Below are 22577 nucleotides of genomic sequence, written 5' to 3' on the forward strand. Positions count from 1 at the left end.
ACACGGGCGCACACAGGCACAGGCACACACACACACACACAAGTGATCTGGTTGTTTAAGCTAGAGCAGACCTCTACCACAGGAATACCACCCACTGATTGTAAAAGCTGTCGTGATTATTTCAGGGTGGAGGGGGCAGGGGAATCCTTTCATTTTAATGTATAAATTATATGCCTTGAAGAGTGCTGGTCTTTTTAATAAAACTGTGCTTTGTATGCAGTAGAAACACAAACGTTATGACTGAAAGAGACAACAGCAAAAATCGACTGTGGCATTCACTTTTGCTTAAGAGGTAAAGAAATCCTACAACTACGAGAATGCACTGCGCTCCACTGGACTAATATACACTGCAGTGAGTGATGTACGAGCTGCCTGTCCGATAACATAATACTAGATGGCTGGTGACAAACAATTTTTTCTAAAAAATGTTTCTGGAAATATTTGAGGTGATATATGCAACTCAGTAACAGAAGTTTTACCATTTGAGTTCAGCATGTCACCCACTTCCTGTTCACAAATTTTCATATTACAGCCAAACAGTGTAATAAAATCTGCTTCTGAAGACATTTTAGGTGAGAAATATGCAATACAAAAACAGAATCTTGGTTAATATTTGATCAGTGCTGCCCTGTTTTAACACTTGATCTGAGTTTGGGAGAGAGGCGTCGGTCTGTCTCTGAGGCAATTAATTGGTCAGAAAGATTAATCAGCCAACCATCTATTGATTTTATTATGGCCGTTGACAGTATTTTATGATTTATGGAGTAATAAAAAGAGATATCCCCAAAAAAAACCCTCTAATATCTCATTGAGTTAAAAACTAAAGATTTTGAATCTAGCTTCATCCAATGCTCAGACTTCTGTTCTGGATATGTATGCAATAAGCATATATTTAATAAGACAATGCATAATTTGCTTATTAAAACATAACATTTCAGAAAACTTGAACAAAAATAGTCTTAATGTAAGTAATCCACTGGGGAAGTTTCACGATGATATCTATTAGTTAAAAGTTATTACTTTCACCTGTACGGTCTCCTCTTACAGGTCCAGTCTGCGGGATTTAGGGGTATCTACAGGCAAGAATGGAATAAAATATTAATAGCTATGTTTTCATTAGTATATGATCACCTGTAAATACCATATTTTTCGGATTATGAGAAGCACTTAAAATCCTTTAATTTTCTCAAAAATCGGCAGTGCGCCTTATAATCCGGTGCGCCTTATGTATTAATTCTGGTTGTGCTTAAGAGACATGCTTACGAAACGGATTTCAAACTCAGTCACACAGTAGAACATGGGAATAGAGCAGCTGCGAGAGAATGCAACATTAATGAATCAATGGTACAGAAGTGGAGGAAGCAAGAAGAGGACCTGCGCCAAGTAAGGAAGACCAAACAGTATTTCCGAGGGAACAAAGCGAGATGGCCACAGTTAGAGGACAAAATTGAACAGTGGGTTATTGAACAGAGAACAGCAGGTAGAAGCATCTCTACAGTCTCTATTCGACTCAAGGCAACAGCGGTAGCATGTGACATGAAGATCAACGATTTTCAAGGAGGTGGTGCTTCCGTTTTATAAAAAGGCGTAATCTCTCCATCCGCACAAGAACTACCATCTCGCAGCAACTGCCAAAGGATTACGAAGAAAAGCTGGCCATTTTCCGCACCTACTGCAAGAACAAGATCACTGAAAAATGATCCGGCCAGAACACATCACCAACATGGACGAGGTCCCCCTCACATTTGACATCCCCGTGAACCGTACTGTCGAGAAAATAGGGACCAGTACGGTATCTATACGAACCACAGGGAACGAGAAGTCATCCTTCACTGTAGTTCTCGGTTGCCAGGCTAATGGCCAGAAACTAGCACCCATGGTCATTTTCAAGAGGAAGACTTTGCCAAAAGAAAAGTTTCCGGCCGGCGTCATCATCAAGGCTAACTCAAAGGGCTGGATGGACGAGGAGAAGATGAGTGGCTGAGAGAAGTTTATGTCAAGAGACCGGATGGCTTTTTCCACAAATCTCCGTCCATATTGATCTGCGACTCCATGCACGCCCATCTCACCGATACTGTCAAAACCTAAGTGAAGCAAACTAATTCGCTTGCCATCATTCCGGGTGGATTAACCAAAAATCTCCAACCGCTAGATATTGGTGTCAACAGGTCGTTCAATGTGAGAGCATTGGATGACAGAAGACACACGAACACAAACACGAACACACATGCACCAAGACAGGGAGGCAACGCCGGGCGAGTTACGCCACTATCTGCCAATGGATTGTAGATGCCTGGGCTAAGGTATCAGTCTCAAGTGTCGTCCGAGCTTTCACGAAGGCCGGAATCATCACTGAACAGCTAAGTAACAGCAACGAGACTGACTCAGATAATGACCAGAGGGATCCGGGCACGCTCGATGCCGAAATCGCCCAACTGTTAAACTGACACTGACACTGAAGATGAAGAATTTGATGGATTTGTAGATGTAGAAGAGGAATGAACTGAAAAGGTGAGTGTATTGTTTTGTATGTTATGTGTTACAACTGAACAATGTTGACAGTTATTGTGAATGAGTTGAATAAAGTTTGACTTATCTGACTGTTTTCTTTCGCTTAATGCGCCTTATAATCCGGTGCACCTTATGTATGAAAATAGACCCGTTCATTGATACTGCGCCTTATAATCTGGTGCGCCTTATAGTCCGGTGTGCCTTATAGTCCGAAAAATACAGTAAGAATCACCTCATTGTTAACCTTGATGAACCATTTATATCCACAACCTCAATTCCAAAAATGTTGGGACGCTGTGTAAAATGTAAATTAAAGTAGAATGCAAAGATATGCAAATCCTTTTTGACCAATATGCAGTTAAATACAGTACAAAGACAAAAAATGTATCGCTCAAAGTAGTGTTTGTTTTTTTGGAAATATACAGCAATTCTGAAATGGATGCCTGCAACATGTTTCAAACCATCACTGTTCTTTTTAACAACTCTCAGTAAGTGTTTGGGAACGGAGGACTCGTTCAAGTTGTGAAAGTGGTATTCTTTCCTGATTTTGCTCAGTATACATCTTCCTAACGGTTCCCTAACAGCCAAAGGTCTCTGTTGTTATATTTTGCGCCTCATAATGTACCACACATGTTCACTGGGAGTCAGGTCTGGACTGCAGGCAGGTCAGTCTAGTAGCTCCACTCATTTACTACAAAGCCACAGTGTTGGTGTTGTCTTGCTGGAATAAGCAGGGATGTCCCTAAAAAAGACATCATCTGGATGGCAATATGTTACTCCAAAACCTGCATGTACCTTTTAGCATTCATGGTGCCTTCCCATGTTGCCATGTGCAGTAAAACATTCCAATACCATCACAGATTCTGGCTTTGAAGTTTGAGCTGGTAACAGTCAGGATGGCCACAGTGTCCATAATTCCGTTACATAATTGAAATGTGGACTAGTCAGACCACAGCCCACTTTTCCACTTTGTGTCAGTCCATAATGTGGTGAGGCGCCTTTTGAGGATGCCCTTTCATACCCAATCAGGGTACTATCACCGATGACCCATGAACCTGTTCGCCTGTGGAAAAAAAAAAGTGTTTTTTGCTAACTCCACAACATCATCTTTGTTGCTCCTGTAACTTTTGATGTTGCAGATATCCAATTCAGAATGAATGTACATGTACAAAGATCTCTTTCTACCAATGGTGCAGAGTCCAACATGGTATTTCTACAGTAGCCCAGAACAGACAAACTACACATTAGCTCCAGCGAGGGCCGTTTGTGTCGGCCAACATAATTCTGCTTTCATGCTTGGCACACAGGAGAAGTTTCAGTTCTGCAGTCTCACCACTTGATGCCAAAACATCGTACACACTGGATCTTTCAATCTGTTAGTAATTTTTTCCTGAAGATTTAATAAAAGGTTATATTAAGTGCCAATGATTTTATTGTAAGTGATGTAAACTTAAAACTTAATAACTGTGTTAAATGGCCAAATATACTCACACCTTGAAACCTGGATCAGTATTGGTTTTTCAAAAACATGGATAACAAAGGCCAAGACAAAGAAAGACAAGATACAAGAAACATCCCACAAACTGCAAGAAATTAGTAACAAGTGACAAGAAAATGACCTAGAAATTAAAAAAAGAGGAAAGAAATATTAAAAAAATAACATTTTAAAAAATTGAGAAGAATGAATCAAGGTCATTTTGTTTTCCTTTTTCAGGTGACATTTCTTTAACTTTTTTACTATGACTATGGGCTATGACTTCTGAAGTTGCTCATTGCCTTCTCCTGATATTTTTGAAAGAAATCTGACTTATTTGCTCAGTTTTGGGGAGTTAAATTAACAGAAAAATTTCAGATAATCCTGGAATAGTAGAAAGAATGATACCAGCAGCTACAAACGATAAATGATAACTGGCTGTCTGGTGGAGGCTTCCACTGCAGCACCCAAACACCCATCACCAATGTCAGCGTTTGAGCACTGGTTGGTGGCAACTTCCCGCCACGGTCTGTAACAGTATCAGTCGTCTTTCATGTCTGTGCATGGCCGGGTTTCAGGCCAGACAGAGATGATTAGCTCTGCAGACAGGCCAAACTCAATTTCACCTCACTGGAGCGCCACCACAAAGCCTCACTGAGTGGCTCACATCCCCACGACCCAACACTGACATGACACTGTCTCCCTCACACACACACACACACACAAAGATAAATGTGCACGCAGTCAGACAGACAGCCTCCCACTGACTGATAGACATCTACCAGTCAGTTCTGGGAATCCCTTTGCATATAAGGATCAGCTGAAGGCTTTAACGATCAAAGCCATGTGGGCGTAGGTGAAATCGATCCAATAAACCAGAACATAAATCACATTTTGACCTGGTAGATATTAAAATAAAAGAAAACTTGGAGATTTGACAGAAAAGTTTACACAGTGATTTAGTTTTCCATGCAAAGATCCCATCCACACATCATCCTTCATCTAATTTGTCTGAGCACGAAACACAAAGCTCTGCAGAATGAAAACCTGCTGTTTGGTCTCGTACAAGATATAATTAATCTTATCTGACATAAATCGGGAGAAACACAGGGTGTGTGTTAACTCCCTCTCCGGGAATGAACATTTTATCTTATGTACATTTCAAAAGTTTAATTTTAAAAATGGTTTGCAATCAGATGATGACAATGACACCCTCTTGGTCCCCAAGAGCAAGAGAAAATGACCTCAAACAAGAGTTAATTTAGATATTGTACACTGACAACTGAGCTCAAAGGTCCCTTAAACAATCGGCTCGTATCATTAGCTGGTTGCGATATTATGATTTCTATGAAGAAACTGAATGTAGCATCAGTTCTAGGTCTATACCCGACTGCAAATTATGTCAGTCAAGTCAGATTTGGCTTTTCAATACCCATATTAAACAACAGCTAGCAACAGTTAGCAATTAGCTTAAAGTAGGAGGACAATGGCTTAAAAAATTCTTTAAATGTGGCATTTTGCAGATTATCTGTATCAGCATTTTATTTTGCTAACCGTCGATAAAAGTAATTAATTAAAAAGTGCAAAGTGTCAGCATGGAGGAATTTTTATTTTGGAAAACCTCAGGGAGCTCTGTATAAAAAGGGGTTCAGACTCTCCCTGGGTCTCAGTCTGCAGCTGCCTGTACCAGAGAGCAGTGTCAAAGTTTGGAGCGCTTACTCTGCAGTTAAATTTGGATCAAAAATGACTGCTTGGGGTCCCTCACTGATGATTCTGATAATCGACTCAAAGGGGGTAGCCCAAATCAGTTCAGTCTTTTTTAAAATGTTTTGCTTCATTAGTCACATGTAGGGTAAAACAGGGTCTGCAGTACATTGTAAAGTATAGGACATAAATATCAAGCACAAGTTCAACTGTAATGACATGGAATCCTCAGACATCCATTGATTATAATGACTGCCTTTAATTTAACATAAAGCATCTTGATGTCCACTGAAGACTGAACCAGGTGTCTAACTGACAACAAGAGACGAATAAATCCATGTCCTTATAAGCTTACTCTGTTGAACAGGCTTTTACTGCCATCTTTACACATGCACGCACGCACGCACACACACACATACACACACACACACACACACACACACACACACACGTACATGCACCTGATTTGATTGCAGTGGGTCAGCAGACCATTGCGTGCAGGAGCTGATCAGCTGACCACAGACAGAGGGGGAGGTATGAGTCCTAAACAGAGAGAGTGTGTGACTCAGAGCTAGAGCCTTGAAATTGTTTTTATGACACTTCTGCGGCGAATACAGTATACTGTGGCCACAGATACATAGGTACTTTCGGCCATCAGCTAATACAACTTTCTTTAAGCAATAAGTGACACCACTAAAGATGTTTCACAGGGTAATATACTGGATTACTAAACCACTAAGCACAAAGCAGCTATTAAAAGAGTGTTTTCAGAATAATTTCAAAGTATTTAAAAGTTGCATTATATTTTCAATACAGAACTATAAGAAGGTGGAAATGTAAAAAAGTGAGGGACAATTTTGTTTATAGTGTTTTTTTCTGTGCGTCAACAAAGAGTGGTCACATAATGGGCTGTATCATTCAAAGTCATTTCATGGAGGATGGACAAGAGAAAATTTCCATTATGAACTCCAGACATGTAGTCTGGAGTTAATAATATAATAAATAAGTTAATAATAAGTGTCCTTTTCGGACATGTTTTCTGAATATGTACAGTGGGCATCTAATGTTTTTGATTTTGTTCCTATTTCTAGTTTTTATTTTGTTGTCTTATTTTATTTGCCATGTTCAAAATAATAATCTCAACATGTTCCCTTGCTTCACTTTGACTGGGATAGGACTGCCCTTTTTGATGATGTTGAACTGGCTTGGAGTTACTTTCATGAAAATTTGAGCTCTATTGTTTATGAACATGCGCCCTTGCACAAATTTAGAATTAAAGGCCGTGATATCCCTTGGTTTTCAGCTGCTCTAGCAGAAGCTCTGCATGAGCGGAATTTGGCATGGGCCAGGGCACATAAATCAGGTTTGGAAAGTGACTGGCTTCATTTTAGACTATTAAGAAATAAATTTACCTCTCTTCTCCAAAATACAAAGGCTGAGTTTTACTTATCTATGACTACTATTGATGGTAGCAGGGTAACTGACACAATAGACATATTAAATTGTTTCAACAAACATTTTATTTCCTCTGGGTTCTTGTTTAACTCCAAAACCCCCTCTAAACAATCCTCACCTTATGAAAAGTCTTCTATTGACCCTCCATCGGCTGATAGGGTTCCTGGCAATGTCCAGGCTTTTAATTTCGCCCCTCTTTCTACAGCAGTGGTCACTAAAGCTCTAAAAGACCTTGATCCTAAAAAAACACCAGGACCAGATAAATTGGAGCCCTTCTTTTTAAAACTGGCATCTGAAATTGTAGCAGTTCCATTGTGTCATATTTTTAATCTTAGTTTGTTGACCAATGTAATTCCCAAAGTCTGGAAATCTGCATTTGTTATTCCTCTCTTGAAAGGAGGAGATCCAGCTATTTTAAACAATTATAGGCCTATTTCTAAACTGTCTGTTCTGGCTAAGGTACTGGAAGTCCTTGTCAGTGAACAAGTAAAGGAATACCTGACTACTAACTCTATTCTATTGACTTTCCAATCAGGATATCGCATAAAACACAGTACTACCATGGCAACATTGAAGGTTATAAATGATATAACAGATGCCTTAGACAATAAGCAGTGTTGTCTATCTCTGTTTATAGACTTTTCTAAGACCTTTGATACCGTGGACCATGATATTTTGACTAAACGTCTTATAGCAGCTGGGTTCTCTGTACAGGCAGCTGGATGGTTTGCAAACTATCTTAAAGATAGACCCCAAGCTGTACAGTTAAGAGGGTGTTTCCTCTGAGATTCAGTTTGTCCACAAAGGGGTACCACAAGGTTCAGTACTAGACCCTTTGTTATTTACCTAGTATATAAATAATATTGGAGCGAATATCCCAAATGTAGCCTTTCATTTTTGTGCTGATGATACATTATATTGCTTTGCACCTACGCCCACAGAAGTGTTTGCTTATCTGCAGAATGCATTTTACAGAGTGCAGGAACAACTGTAACTTGTTCTTAATGCTGATAAAACAAACTTATGTTTTTTACTAATTCAAAAGCAACAAGGTTAAAATAGTCTGTCATTGTCACCAGTAATGGTCAACAAATCGAGCTTGTATCTACTTTTAAATATCTAGGGTTCCTGATTGATGACCACTTGTCATTTTAAGGCACATATTCAGTTTACCGTAAAGAAGATGAAGCTTTTATTGGGATTCTTTTACTGAAATAAGTCTTGCTTTTCATTTAGGGTGAAACAGAAACCGGTAGAGGCAACCTTTCTTCTGATCGTTGATTATGGCGATGTGTTATATATGAATGCCACTGCTCATTGTCTCCACGTGCTGGATAATGTGTATCATGGTGCTCTGAGGTTTATCACAAACTGTGGAGCTCTTACTCATCACTGTGTCTTATATACAAAAGTAAATTGTCCATCTTTACATGCCAGCTCGTCCATTGGTATGTCTTTATTTACAAGGCTATTCTTGAGAGGATTCCATCTTATTAATCACCACTTTTAATTTTAAACAATAGGGCCTACAGTCTCTGTTCTCAGGGCTTTTACTTTTTACTGTTTCTAAGGTCAGAACAGAAATGGGGAAGAAAGCTTTTACGTTTGCTGCTCCAACTTCATGGAACATTTTGCAGTCAGAGCTCAAACGTCAATAATTGATTACTCTGAATGCTTTTAAGTCAATGATAAATCCCATTATATCTAGGTCTTATGAGTGCAAATGTTTTATTTGAGTGCAATGGGGGTTTTTTTTGTTGTTTTTTTTAAACAGATTTTTGTAAATCTAATTGTTATTTGTATCTTCTCTGTTTAAGTTTAATCTAATTATGTGTTTAAATAATGTGTAACTGTGTGAGCTTCCATTCTTGGCCAGGTCTCTCTTGCAAAAGAGATCATTGATCTCAATGGGACATACCTGGTTAAATAAAGGTTATAATTATTATTATTATTAAAGTCAAAGGATTTTTTGGTTAAAATCCTGAAATAATGTCTGTCGTTAACACAAGCTGAAGAGACTTTCAGGGTTTTGTTCTACAACATAAAATCAGTAAATAGCCCACTGTGAACTTTGAAGCTTTTATGTGTTTTAAAAAAGACGGTTGCTAAAAAGTGGCTAACTGAGACCAAGCCAAACACGGTTATAACATAAGCTTTTTTAATTCAGAGGATTGCATTTAGGCTTCAAAAATCCTAGAAGTGATGTTCATTTGTGAGGATTATCTTGCAGAACATGTGCAAGTATCATAAACGTTTGTTTGCCACAGTGCTTATTTTCTACAATGATCCAAAATCCAATGGAAAAATCCTATGAGCTTTTTGATGAGGGAACCAGGGCGAAGCTAACTTCTGGGCTGGCCTACAGAAAAACATCATCCTTGGGCACTCTATTACTATGGTACATTATACTGTATCTGTATTGTTTCGGGAGGTACTATACAACATTCCTATAGTAATACTATATGATGTTATAGTGAATGTATAGTAGTGCTATAGAGTTTGTAATGGTATTATGGTTTGTGTGTTTCCATAGTATTCCTGTATTAATTTAAATAGTATTACTATATCATATGATAAATTGTTTCTGGAATGTTTTAAACACACTTTAAAATATCCCTATAGTCATACTATGATGATCTAATAGTAAACATATAGTAATACTGTAGTGCCTTTTATAGTATGACCATATTATTTGTAATGGTATTACTTTGTGTGTTTCTGTGGTAAATCTTTCAGGTAATATTGCAGTTTTGCCCAAATGCTTTATCCTAACATGTTTAGCCAACCTCAGCCTGTGTTAAGAGTGGTAATGTAATGAACACAATAGTATATTTCAATATAAGATCACCAAAGCAACTCCATGGTGTTACTATGGTGATTTTTTTCATGTACATGAATCTCTATAGAATAACTTTTAAATAAAAAACAACAACAACAAAAAATACAGAAAACACCATCGTGATACTATTAACACTATGGTATAACAATTATTATAAGATCACCATAGCCAATTATACAGTATTACTATAGTAATATTCTATTATGCATTTTAAAAACATAGATAGCTATAGTAATACCGATAATTTATATGGCATTTCTATTGTGAACCTTAGCAGTAATACTATAGTGTTTTTTTGTAAGTGATGTGAGGCTGTAAGAAAAAGCTGTGCTTCAAGCTAAGTGCTAACATCGTCAGTATGCTAAAATGCTTACAAGCCCATGTTAACATGCTCATGTTTAGCAGCTATAATGTTTACCATGTTCACAATCTTTATTTAGTGTGTAAGCATGCTAACATTTGCTTATTAGCAACAAAAAAAACACACAAAACAAAAACAAATTACAGGTGAAACTGATGGAGGTGTCATTAGTTTTGCAGGTGTTTGATCAGAAATCAAATACTAGACACGTTTGGCTTAATGGTGATGCTCGTGGAAAAGTTAATGGATCGCTAAAGTAATTAGGATTCCTGCTCTAGCGGCCATTGCAAAATGACATAGCAATTAATCCAAAAAACATTGTGGCACTATGTCTGGACCAAAGTGGTGGAACGATCAAACTGACACACATAGTCATCCCAAGCTAGCAATGTTAAAAAAGAAAACATCCAATTGAAACTGTAGACAGAACCAAGTTAAGATCCCTTTTTGTCTATTATCTGTTGGAAATTTAAATTTTGCAAGCACCAAATATTTCAATAATCAGACTCACTAAATAGCCAAACCATGAGAAACTGACTCTTTCAAATCCCTTTTTCTTCATTAAAACTCTCTTTTCTCTGCCTTCTTCCACAGGGAGGTCAGAGATCAGGGTCATTGAAAGAGCAATGAACCCAGAGCTGGAAGGGGTTCAGTGTCTTGCTTAAGCTACTTCAGCAGGGTGGATGGTTGCCAACACAGGGGGCTTGAACCCAAGTTCTTTGCTCGGGAGATGGTCTCTTTAACCACTGGGCCTCCCTGCCGTCCCTGATGTTCGTAATGCCGTGTCTCTGGCCACAAATAAAAGCAGGAGTTGCGTTACAGCCGCAGACATGATGCCAAAGCAAACCCACTCGCCCAGTGATGACGGACAGGACCTGAACAAATCCTTGTGAAAGCTGGGGTTACATTATCAACTGTATGGTGTAAGACTGCCACAACATGTGTGGGAAACTATCAGAGACTACATCCAGACTACTGAGTAAGCTTTGGTATTTGCAGTTGCTAGACTCAAGGTAAAGAGCTCAGTAGGATTTACTATGAGATGGGTATTCCTCTGAACTTATTTTGAAAGTCAGATGGAGATGCAGCGTCATGTTATCTGTTCATAACACCCTGGGGACAAATCCATTTATGTTATCAGGGGCAGTGCAGGCCATAAACCTGTCATGTCACGCACATACACAGTTTTGCTGGCTCATAGTATAAGCTGTGTATCCCTTTGAGAAAGACTGAAGCTTAGTGAAGAATGTTCAGATTCTAACTCTACAGCTGGAGGGAGAGAGATCCTATGATAAAACCATGCCAATGCAAATACGATGCAACTATGTCTGCAGACCAACGCACAGCTCGTCTGAGAGTCTGCATTGTTGTGCAAGCCATTCCAAGTGCTCTTCGGACAACAATACTTATCTGACTCCATGCATCCATATTTACATACTCCACTTGCCTTTTGCCTTTCTGTCAGCTTCTATATGACATTACACAACATAGCATGCCAGTGGCCAGTGTGATGCTGGCCTAGTTGAACTCAAGTGATTTGATCAGTGATGGTTTCATTCAATCAGCCTAAGACTAACCAAGGCATTAGAAAGAATCTGATGGTTACACGCGCATCCAGTGAAGGAGGCCAGTTAATACTGGAGTTTTTTTGTGATGCCACACAGTGAGAACACTGCTAATTAAGACCGAGAGCACATACTAGCAGCTCAAGGCAAAGCAGTGCTGTGAGCTAACTGCTATTATCAGCATGTTAACCACAATGCTAACTAGGGCTGCCCCTTGAGAGCTGGACAAAAACATTGCATTGCGGTAAAACATTTATCCAAATTAGTCTGGACTGAATCTGAAGACAGACTGATTAAGTAAGCAATATACAAAAAAAGTAACCACTGTAAAGTTTTCACAGGTTTCCATAATGTTTACTATTCTGTTTCCTGTTTGCCTGCCTTTTGGTGACATCAAACATGACACACAGACGCACGGACGCTCGCACGCACGCACACACACAAAGAAGAAAGCCACACAAACTGAAAGGCATACTCGTTTCCTGGGGAGGCATGTACACAGCTCTGGTCTACTGGCAATGGGAAAGGACCATAGAGGACATTTTTAGCGGGTTAATACACTTTTAAAAACCTGTGTACATGTGCTATTTTTGGTGGAAAAAAGGTATAAGTCACTCCATGTGCCTTTTTTAGCATTATAGGGACAGTTCACCTCAAAATCAATAGTGTGCATTTTTCCTCATAACATTCTTAACTGGTCTTTAAAGGTTTTTTATTTCGGCGATTTGAGCACCAAAAGCAGAGTTCCATCTAGTTCCATTATATTGAAGACAAGACAGACATCTCTAAGGCCGATATCTCCAAAATTTGGCAACTCACCAAAACTATCTAGACGGATAGGAAGCACTACAAGTAAGAGGAAAAATATGTCTTTTTCATTGTGGGGTGAATTATTCCTTTAATATATCACCAGCATATCAGTTAATGGCTATAAACTAATCAAATTAGTGATGTTTCTTTACACTGTTGGTTTTAATTTCCCATGATCCCCATCACCTTCAGCCACACATTTATCAGTCTCCCAGCCACCTCCTCTGCGTATTCAGCCAAAACCGTTTTGCTGACGATAATAAACATGATGGAATGTTGGAAGTGATCTTTTCTTCCAGTGCGAGCTTTATCGCAGTTTGCGCTGGAAGAAAACTGCCATCTTCCTGTTTTTGTGCCATTAAGCACTCTTAAAGAACTTCCTGCCAACTCCAACTGGGTGATATGCAACAAAAAATGCACTAAAGAAGACACAAAATGCTGCCAGGCCTCTGAACCATAATCTGTAAATTCTGGCAGCAATGAGTCATCAATGTCACATACAAAGCAAATGCAAAGTGGTTTTACAAAATTACCAAACCAAACCAAATGTAATAGTTATCCCAAAGACAAATGTATTTCCTCTCTTTAGCAACTGTTGGGTGATGACTTCCCTCTTCAGATACATGAGACAACCGTTAACCCTTTGAATCAGGAAATAAAGCTAAAATAAAATTCAAAAAATAATAAATATATTTATTTAATAAAAACAAATATGTTTTTCTGTAACCTTATATTAAATATGTAATCCAAATATTTTTAAAAATAGTTTCTTGGTTTTTTTTCCTAGTCAATAATTCTCTCTCTATTAGTTTTGGGTTTTTTTTTTGGTCAAATTTTAAGGGCAAAGGAATTTTTTTCTTGTCTCCTTTTACCAATTTTCTATTTCAGTTTGCAGGACTTTTCATGCCAAGTTGCTAACTGCATTTTCCCATGTTTTTGGTGTCTGAATGCTGTATAAAAAAAACTGATGTTGATCCAGATTTCGAAGGGTTAAAATTACTTCACTGAACAAAACTTGACAGAATGAAGATGTTCTGGGAACGAGACATGATGCAACATCTGGGCAACTCTCACAGACTAAAACACACAAAAGATCTTTTGTACAAACTGCAAACTTGCTCTGACTCCAGACCTTGTGAGATGATGTCAACGATGAGCAAAGATAATGTGTTGTCTAATCGTGTGTGTGTGTGTGTGTGTATAAACTAAATAATGCCACTGAGCTTATATCTATGTGTTGAAGTTCAGAAGAATGGGTGAGCATCTAAAATAACTTTTGTTGCTGAGGGTGGGCATCCTGAAAACATCTTTTAGAGGGATGGAACATTCCTGGGACAGGAGGCTCTACCGGGGAAAGGAAGGGCAAGGCTGTGACACACACACACATTGACGTTAAGAGCCAAGGTTTAAGCGTGTGAACCGGAAATGGCTGCCTGTCTTGCTGGAGCCAGTAGACGAACTCAGAGGGTTCAGAGCTGTATTCCCAGCTCCACTGCGGAAGTCTGCGCTCTGTCTGCAGCATCCTGGAGACACTGCTCACCTCCGTCCACAGCAAAACATGTCATGTTGATAATGATGTTTCCATTATAACCCACACACGTGCGCGCACATGCACAAAAGATGGCGGAGTGCACAGATGCACCGGCTTACGGCTCTATTCTATTCTACACACAGTCATATAACCCAGGGTGAGCTGTTGTGTAATGGACGGAAAGGCCGTCCGTCGCCAAAGTCAACACAAGCTGCTCTGACCTGAACATAACTGGCCAGTCAGCTGGTTTCAAAATACACACACACACACACACACACACACACACAAAAAAAAACTGTCTTGTGATAGTGGTCAAGTAAAGGACATCAAACACAATGAGGGGTCCAAAATCTATCACGGTGTTAGTGGTATTTACTGGTAACCACTTGAAAAAGGAAAGTTGGCAGCTTGTTTTTACTGTTTCAGGTTTTCAGTGGGTGTGTATCAGTGCAGGTTTGGTGGTTACGGGTGTACTCACATGGTTGTCAGAGGACTGTGTGGGGCTAAGGACAGGGGAGCTGGCTGGGCTGCACAGCTCAGGGAAAGGGTTGGGGATGGCAGGCAGGGAGGCTGGACGCAGCTGATGCTCTTCCTGCAGGCACCTGCAGAGGGAGACACACACTGATGTCATGGCTGGGAAGCCAGTGAAAGGCTATTAACACTGCACACACATGATCATCAGTGCCATTTGGGTTGAGCAAAGGTACTGCAAACAAATATTAGACTGAAAGGTTAAATTTATCAATGACTTTTGATCAACAAGACAAAGCCTGTCTTATAAAGCTTTAGATGACTTACAGTTAATTTATGGTAACGTCATTTAAATTACAACTTAATTTTGCTGCTGCTATATGTTTTAAAACTGTAATGTTACAGATTCATGCTGATTACGAGAAGCCAATGAAGGCCAAAACTAATTGGTTGCCATGAAGGGGGGACCAAAATATTCGTTTTTTCAGGTATTTGTTAATTGAATAGGTATTTGTTTTTCATTTTAGGCATTCGGATATTCTTTCTTTTTTTCTTTTTGCAGAGGATAAATGCCATTTCAGTGTTTGAAATACTTTTGTCTCACACACACACACACACACACACACCAGCAGGAATAATCATTTTACCCAACGGTTATTAATAGGTTTATTGACTGAGTGTAACCCCCCCCCCCCCCCCCCCCCCCCCCCCCCCCCCCCCCCCCAACAGCCGACCAAAGTGCCATTATTAGCTGTTAATTAAGCTCCTGAGCAACATATAAAACAAAGAACGGTCATGATGATAAGTGACAGTGTTTCAGGAGCCAGACTTGGTGTCAGTTCTCTTGGAGTCAATGGAAGCTAAACATGCACATTTGTTTTCCTTATTGGTCTCAAAACAGATCATGGTGGCATCATTCAATTCCTGCAGTGCATTTGTTGAATTTGCATCAGAATCTTGTATCTTTATGGCTCCCAACAAGGTCCGTCTATCCAGTGCAACAGCTTGATCAACGATGTTAGAGGTTAACCATGTCTCTGTGAAGATGTGTGCAAAGCAGTCTCTGATCTCCAGTTGCTGAGTGAGCCTCAATCACATCTCATCCACTTTATTCTCCTGTGACCGGACATTATCCAGAAGATGGCTTGGTAGAGGAACAGCTCTCGGTCCGAGTCGGGTCAGCCTCGCCCTGATGCTGGCTCTACCTCCCTCTCTTTGTCTGGCGCTTTCGGTTTCATTTCTTCCCTCTGGTCTGACTTGCCGCTCGGTGTATGCCATTTGTGGGGATCCTCTCACAGTCTGCCGCATTCACTCCAAGCCCCGCACAACTTTTACTGATGTTGATATGTGCTTCTCTATTGTAGAAAAGTCATGCTTCAGCAGAAGGGGCCATGGTGTAGAAAAATAGAGCAAAATAGAGCAAGGATTTGAGGAGCTACAGGCTGCTGCATCTACATGTTTTAATGCCTTGCAGTATGTCCCAATGACTTACATTCGTACTAAGGTTGGTCGTCTTACATTAAGTAGCTTGCACATAAACAAGCCATTACAATGATTACAGTTGAGAGGCTGTTACTATCACTCACCAACAGTTGACGGTCCAAATTAATGTACGATACCTCAACTGATATAGCTATAGCTGGCTAACAATAGCTAAACAAAGGGAAAACGCTAACTTAGTTCATTGACAAACAAAGTAACAAGTCTCTGTAAGTTATAAATTTCAAGATTTATAATAATTTGGCAATTATGTTAACTCCTGACAACTATGGGAAACATTATCTAAAGTTAGCCCTCCTGAATATTATTGAATATCACTAACAATTTAAAGTTTGGCTATTACAATTTGGCGTTATTGAAAATCAAATACACGTACCTGCTAACAGCGGTTAGCATTTAGCTATCTTGGACCAAACAGGGACTGCGATGCGATACACCTGCTAAACAGAGCAATAATCTGTTTGGAGACCAATAACAAGGAAAGCAAATGAGCACATTAAGATAAAAAAAAACAACAAAAACAACTGGCCCCTGCACTTTAGTAGTGGTACCTTGTAAAACTAGAAAAGCTAAACCAAGGATATCTTAACTTTTTTGAATGAGGTCCAGATTAAATAATGTAAAAAAACTGGAGGCAAACTGCTTCATGCAATATGTGCTGTCAACTTTACCTTTTTTTGCTTCTTTTATTTGCTTGTATATCGTCTTTTTTATGAATCTGCTTGTATAGTTCCTGGTTGGTGCATGTCTAAAATCTGTTTGAGGGCCAAGATTGGCCACCTGGCTGGACTGTGGACATGTCAGACCATTGGTACATTGCCATGCAACTTGTAAGAAAAGAGGCCAAAATTAGACTAAATTTTGGGGAAGGAACAACTGGCACGGAGATTTTCAAACGGATCCCTTGAACTCTCACCTCCAGATATCTGCATGAAAATGGGTTCTATGGCTACCCAAGAGTCTCCCCTAAACTGGATAGGGCTTGTTCCCAGTAAATGTTTTGATCCTTACAACCAATGTTCTCCTTTATATTAAAGATGTATATATGTCTTTTTCAAGGAAAAGGACAACCAGCTTCAAAGAACAATGAATTGCCTATACATGATACATTAAAACAGGATTGCTGTAAAACTCAAAAACTGTACCAGAATTAGTCAATGCACATCGGATAGTATATTAACTGTAAAAAAAGAAACCAAAGTAGTATCCGTAGGTGATTCCTTAACTCTTTGTACTGATAGTTTTCAATATGCCTAGATACTTCAACAACATGATAGAATACCTGAAATACAGTTTTGTCCATTGGTTCTGGGTGCCGCCCTAAGATTTTCACTGGCCCCATCTGGCCACCCCTATGAAAAAAATCTGGGGGCGCCTCTGCAGCTTGCATTTCAAAAATTTACATTGAAAGTTTCTGATGCAAATAGGCCAACAAAAGCATGCAGAGCCAAGGACAAACGTGTTTTTCCTCAAGCAATGCTACTTTTGTGAGGACAGTGCTTCCAGCTGACTGTGTGTGAATATAAAACAGAGAAACTGATACAGAGGGCAGGTAAAGTGTGTTTACCTGACGGCCTGGATGTGCATCGGCTGAGAGTGCCGCAGCCTCTCCCTGGAGGGGGAGGAAGGAGGCAGGGGCGGGGTGTGACGACGGTGGGCCTGGCCATGTCCCGTGTAGGCAGGGTGTATGTGGTGGTGGTGGTGTGAAGGGTGCGCATGGCCGTTGTTCAGGAGCAGCGCAGTGTCTGCCTGCGTAGAGTACACACTCTCCATGGAGGAATTCATGTCATTCACCAGCTGCTCCAGGTCCACATCATCATCTGTGAGAGGTGGGATGGGAGTGGTTGAAAAGGGTGAAAAAGGAAAGTGAGTGACACTGACAGTAAGCAAAGCTGTAGGACAGGAGATATTCAGTCACTTCATTGGGAACCAGTTTTTCAGTGGTTAAAACCAGCAGATCATTAAAAGTCATCTTTTATGGACTGGTGATGTTTAACATGTTTCCTTGTACTAGCTGATATAAAAAGCTTTATAAAAGTAAACAAGAAAACCATAAATTCTGGTTGTGGACATTTCTAGGTTGCTAATGATCTTCTTTTCTTGTATGTCTACTTATGCATTTTAAGACAGCTAAAGTAAGTACTTAACGGTAAATGGGCTGCATATTAACCATGGGCAGTATCAGGATTGTATGGTATACCAGGGTATTTAGAAATCCTGGGGGTATGTTTTTCCAATACTGTCTTCAATACTGACTGTATGTGGAGCACCACCAGAGCTCAGTCTCCGGTCTGGTTGAAAACAGGCAGCTGAACTGAAAGAAACTGCAATACCTAATGGTAGATGGAGAAGTTACAAGACTGTAAACAGCCGGTGGCCAGCAGGCAGAGAGGGACTGTATGGAAAAACGGCATGTGTCTTACATCTAACTTATTGAATTAAAGATTTATTTTGACCAAACTGGAGTTGGTGATTGTTGGAACAGTGTACTTACTAATTAGATTACTAACAATGGTAACCAAGATGGTTTAGGTGAGTGTTATTTTGTTTCTGTCGAGTTAACTGAAGTGTGACTTCTGTGACTGAGGGAAATAATTTAAAATGTGTGTAGTTGTAATTCTGTGTATAATAACGAAAATAGGCATGAGGATATTACTTCTCTTAACATTTTGTGGGTTTCAATTGGGTTTTTTATTAGTCTGAAAAGCTGAGAGTAAGTAGCGCACTCGCCATCAGGGAGGGCGTTAGTGCCATTCACTTACACTGTCATATACTGTTTACCCTGGTGAAATTTAGGAAAGGTTTGAAGGTATGATATATTACATAAACCTACTGCATTTATATCCTTCTTTTGTAGTCTGGACTGCCTAAAGCACTTAACAACACAAGCACCATTCACCCATTCACAGACACATCGGAGGTATGGACTCAAGTCACATTACTTGGACTCAGGTTAGACTTGAGTCACAAATTCAATGACTGAAATTCAATTCAACAAAATCAGAAAAGACTTAAACTTCAATGCCAATGACTTGTGACTTCACTTGGACTTGAGCCTTTTGACTTGAAAATTCTTGATACTTTTAACCTAAGCCAAAAGAGGAAAAGTTATTTCAAAAGTGTGAACCAATCAATTAATTTCCTGTCATTTCCTTGACAATATTCATTCAAGTACAATACTGGCCAGGCTAGTGTACAAGGTGCCACCTACTCATCAGATAAACATTCACACACACATACAGACTCTCAGTATGTTTACATAAACACATGTTAACATGTACTAGGTCGAATTTCTCAAAGTTGGATCAGCACACCAAGAAAATGCAGTTGGGAGTTGATTTACTCTTTCATGAGGCGGCTGTGGCTCAGAGGTAGAGCAGGTTTTCCTCTAATTGAAAAGTTGGCGCTTCAATCTGCGGCTCCTCAAGTCAACATATGACACACAGATAGACCTCCTGCTGAGACCAGATAGCCCGAGAGGCCTAGCTGCTGCTAAAGAATGCCTTAAAGATGTCAACTGTTGGATGGCACAAAATCACCTTGAACTGAATAACTTAAAATCAGAAGTCATACTGTTCTCACCCAAAACCTTACCAACCACATTGTGGATGCCCTTGGTCCCCTTTCCACAAATCTGAAGATCAATGCCAGAAACCTAGGAGTAACATTTGATTCAAATCTGACCTTTCAGCCATATGTCAAAAAAGTAGTACAGTCCTCCCTCTTCCAATTAGGATCCATCTACAAAATTAAATCAATGCTCTCAGTCAGACCTGGGAAAAGTAATTCATACATTCATCTTTTCCAGACTAGATTACTGTAATCTCCTCTTCAGTGTTAATCAAAAATCACTTCTTCACCTCCAACTAGTTCAGAATGTAGCAGCTTGGCTTCTCACAGGTTTTAACAGACAACATCACATCACCCCAGTCCTTGCTTCCCTCCATTGGGTCCCTGTTCATTTTAGAATTGATTTTAAGATTTTACTGATCACTTTTAAAGCTTGGCTGGGTCTGGCCCCAAGCATTATTATTTGGCTCTTATAGTTATGTTGCCTCTGCAAGAAACCCCTCTTGCTTCTGCTCTGCCTTGTTTATCAAACTTTGTAAACTCTGTTGTCAAAGGTACAATATAAATAAAATTATTATAATTATCATTATTACTTTTATTATTATATTATAATATGTTGAAGTATCCTTGGGCAAGATACTGAACCACAAATTGCTCCCATTGTTTTACCATCAGTGTGAGTGTGTATGTATTGTTACAGAGTAGCAGGTGGCACTATGTATGGAAGCCTCGGCCACCACTGTGTGAATGTGACTTGCTGTGTGAAAGCGCTTTGGGTGGTTGAGACTAGAAAGCACTATACAAGTACAGTTCCATTAACCATTTAACATATGCCTCAACCAAACCTGAACTGGCCTAGGAACTCTTCCCCTGGCTTTGAACCGCAAGTAGAGTTATCCATGTTAGGTATCCATCCACGCAACCCATTTGCCTCTTGCTAACTTGTTTAGTATAAGACGTAGTAGGTCAACTCAAAGAAGGTCCAATAGAGAAATAAAAATAGCTGAAAAGGAAGCAGACATCCACCTACAGTGGCGGAGGATGACAATCATCATCAATAAATGAATTCTTCCCCAGTGCTTGTATACTTGGACAAGGACAGTAGTACAATAAAATGGCCTAATGGAGCTGTAACCTTAACTCCATTTAACTGTGCATGCAAATATACTGACTAATAGCACAGCCATGGGGAGAAATGTGGGGTTCAGTATCTTGCCCAAGGACACTTTGAAAGTGGACTGCAGGGGCCAGGCATCAAACCACCAACCTTCTGATTGGTAGACAACTGTTCTATCTCCAGAGCCAGAGCTGCCACACAGGAAGCCAAATTGTCCAAAATTCTACTAACGAATCCTGTTTGGGTGACGGTCCATAAAGGTTAACCTCTCTTCCTTTGAACACACAGCTCAGCTTTTTGACCTTTTGTCCAACTCTTACCACACATACTGAGACAATGTCACAGCATTCTTACAAGCACCTTTAATTAGTTGTAGTTTAACATGGTCAACAGTCAAATTACTGCCAGAAGAACATGTCGGTGGCGAGCCATCGAGCACAACACCAGAGAGAGAGAAAAACACTCAGTCTTGTTTTGAAGTTTCACTTCTTCTAGTATTGGGTTTCACTTTGGCTTGGATTTCTTCCAATGAATGTGTAGTACACTAACTGGCCAGCTCGCCATTGGTCAGATTATGTGAAACTTGTCATTCAAGGGGTTGAGTTGTCTATCAAGAACTGGAGGTTGGAAGCAAGAGTCACCCACAAACGGAACAACCAACCAAACCACAGAGAAAGGGGCTCTGTTACAGGACAGTCAACAAGGCAGTTGCCAGTCACTGCGTCTTTAAAGGGATAGTTGTGGATTTTTTAAGTGGGGCTGTATGAGAGACTTATGTATAGTCAGTGTAGTACATACAGTAGCTAGCGCACACCCAAAACATGTCAAAATGTATTTTAACCATTTTAAAAAACACCTACCTTAAAAATACAATATCTATCTAAGTGGACGCTGTGTTTTCAATGTGAAGTTTCATTTCAGTCACATCACAGAACAGCAGCCAACAGCACTTTCTGCCCCAAATAGCTGACTGGCGGTGAATGAGAAATGTAGGGCCAAAGGAAAAGGCTGTGAGATGGCAAGGTAAAGCTGTGTAAGTACTAAAAATAGCGTCCACTTAGATCTTTTTAGGTAGGCTTTTCTTGGCTACAATACATTTTAATACCAACCTCTGTGGGGTGTGTGCCCCATCTGTTTCTACAAACCAGGAGCATGTTGACCACCAGCTGCTGTATTTAATTCATTGATTTACATAAGCATCTCATACAGCCCCACTTCAAAAAATCCACAACTATCGATCCCTTTAAGCTGACCTCTTTCTAATAAACCGAGGTCAGTCCACGATTAATACTTCATACTGCAAAATCAATTGCCCTTCAGGGATAAATGGAGTTAATCTTGTAGATTGCACTTATTATTTACCATTTCCAATTCCTACAGAAATATATTATCTCAACCTACACTTCTTGCAATAATGTGCACTGTCAGCTAGCAGGGTAACGTGTTTAGCAGGAAAGAAATAACTTATAAAGCCAGTAAGGGGCAGAATAAGCTCAAGAGGTCTGATGAATGTCCTCACAAGTGTGGTATGTCTCCACATGTCTCTGTATGTGTGTGTGTGTGTGTGTGTGCGTGTGTGTGTGTGTGTGTGTGTGTGTATTTGTGTGTGTCCAAAGCCCTTTGGTCTCATGTGTGTCCCACCCAAACACCACACGCAGAATTCCTGACA

General features: G+C 39.8%; 1 protein-coding gene across 1 annotated transcript in view; it reads right to left on the reverse strand.

The window, feature by feature from the left end:
• Nucleotides 1-22577, reverse strand: part of LOC121958200 (growth factor receptor-bound protein 10-like) — a 65583-nt gene that overhangs the window by 20039 nt on the left and 22967 nt on the right. Inside the window, exons 4-5 of the mRNA XM_042507073.1 lie at nt 17789-18041; nt 14729-14852 (exon numbers count right to left, since the gene is read on the reverse strand). Of these exons, the coding sequence (XP_042363007.1) occupies nt 14729-14852; nt 17789-18041 (377 nt within the window). The remainder of the gene's footprint in view (nt 1-14728; nt 14853-17788; nt 18042-22577) is intronic.

This window comes from Plectropomus leopardus, chromosome 18, assembly GCF_008729295.1.
Source record: "Plectropomus leopardus isolate mb chromosome 18, YSFRI_Pleo_2.0, whole genome shotgun sequence".
Classification (NCBI taxonomy): domain Eukaryota; kingdom Metazoa; phylum Chordata; class Actinopteri; order Perciformes; family Serranidae; genus Plectropomus; species Plectropomus leopardus.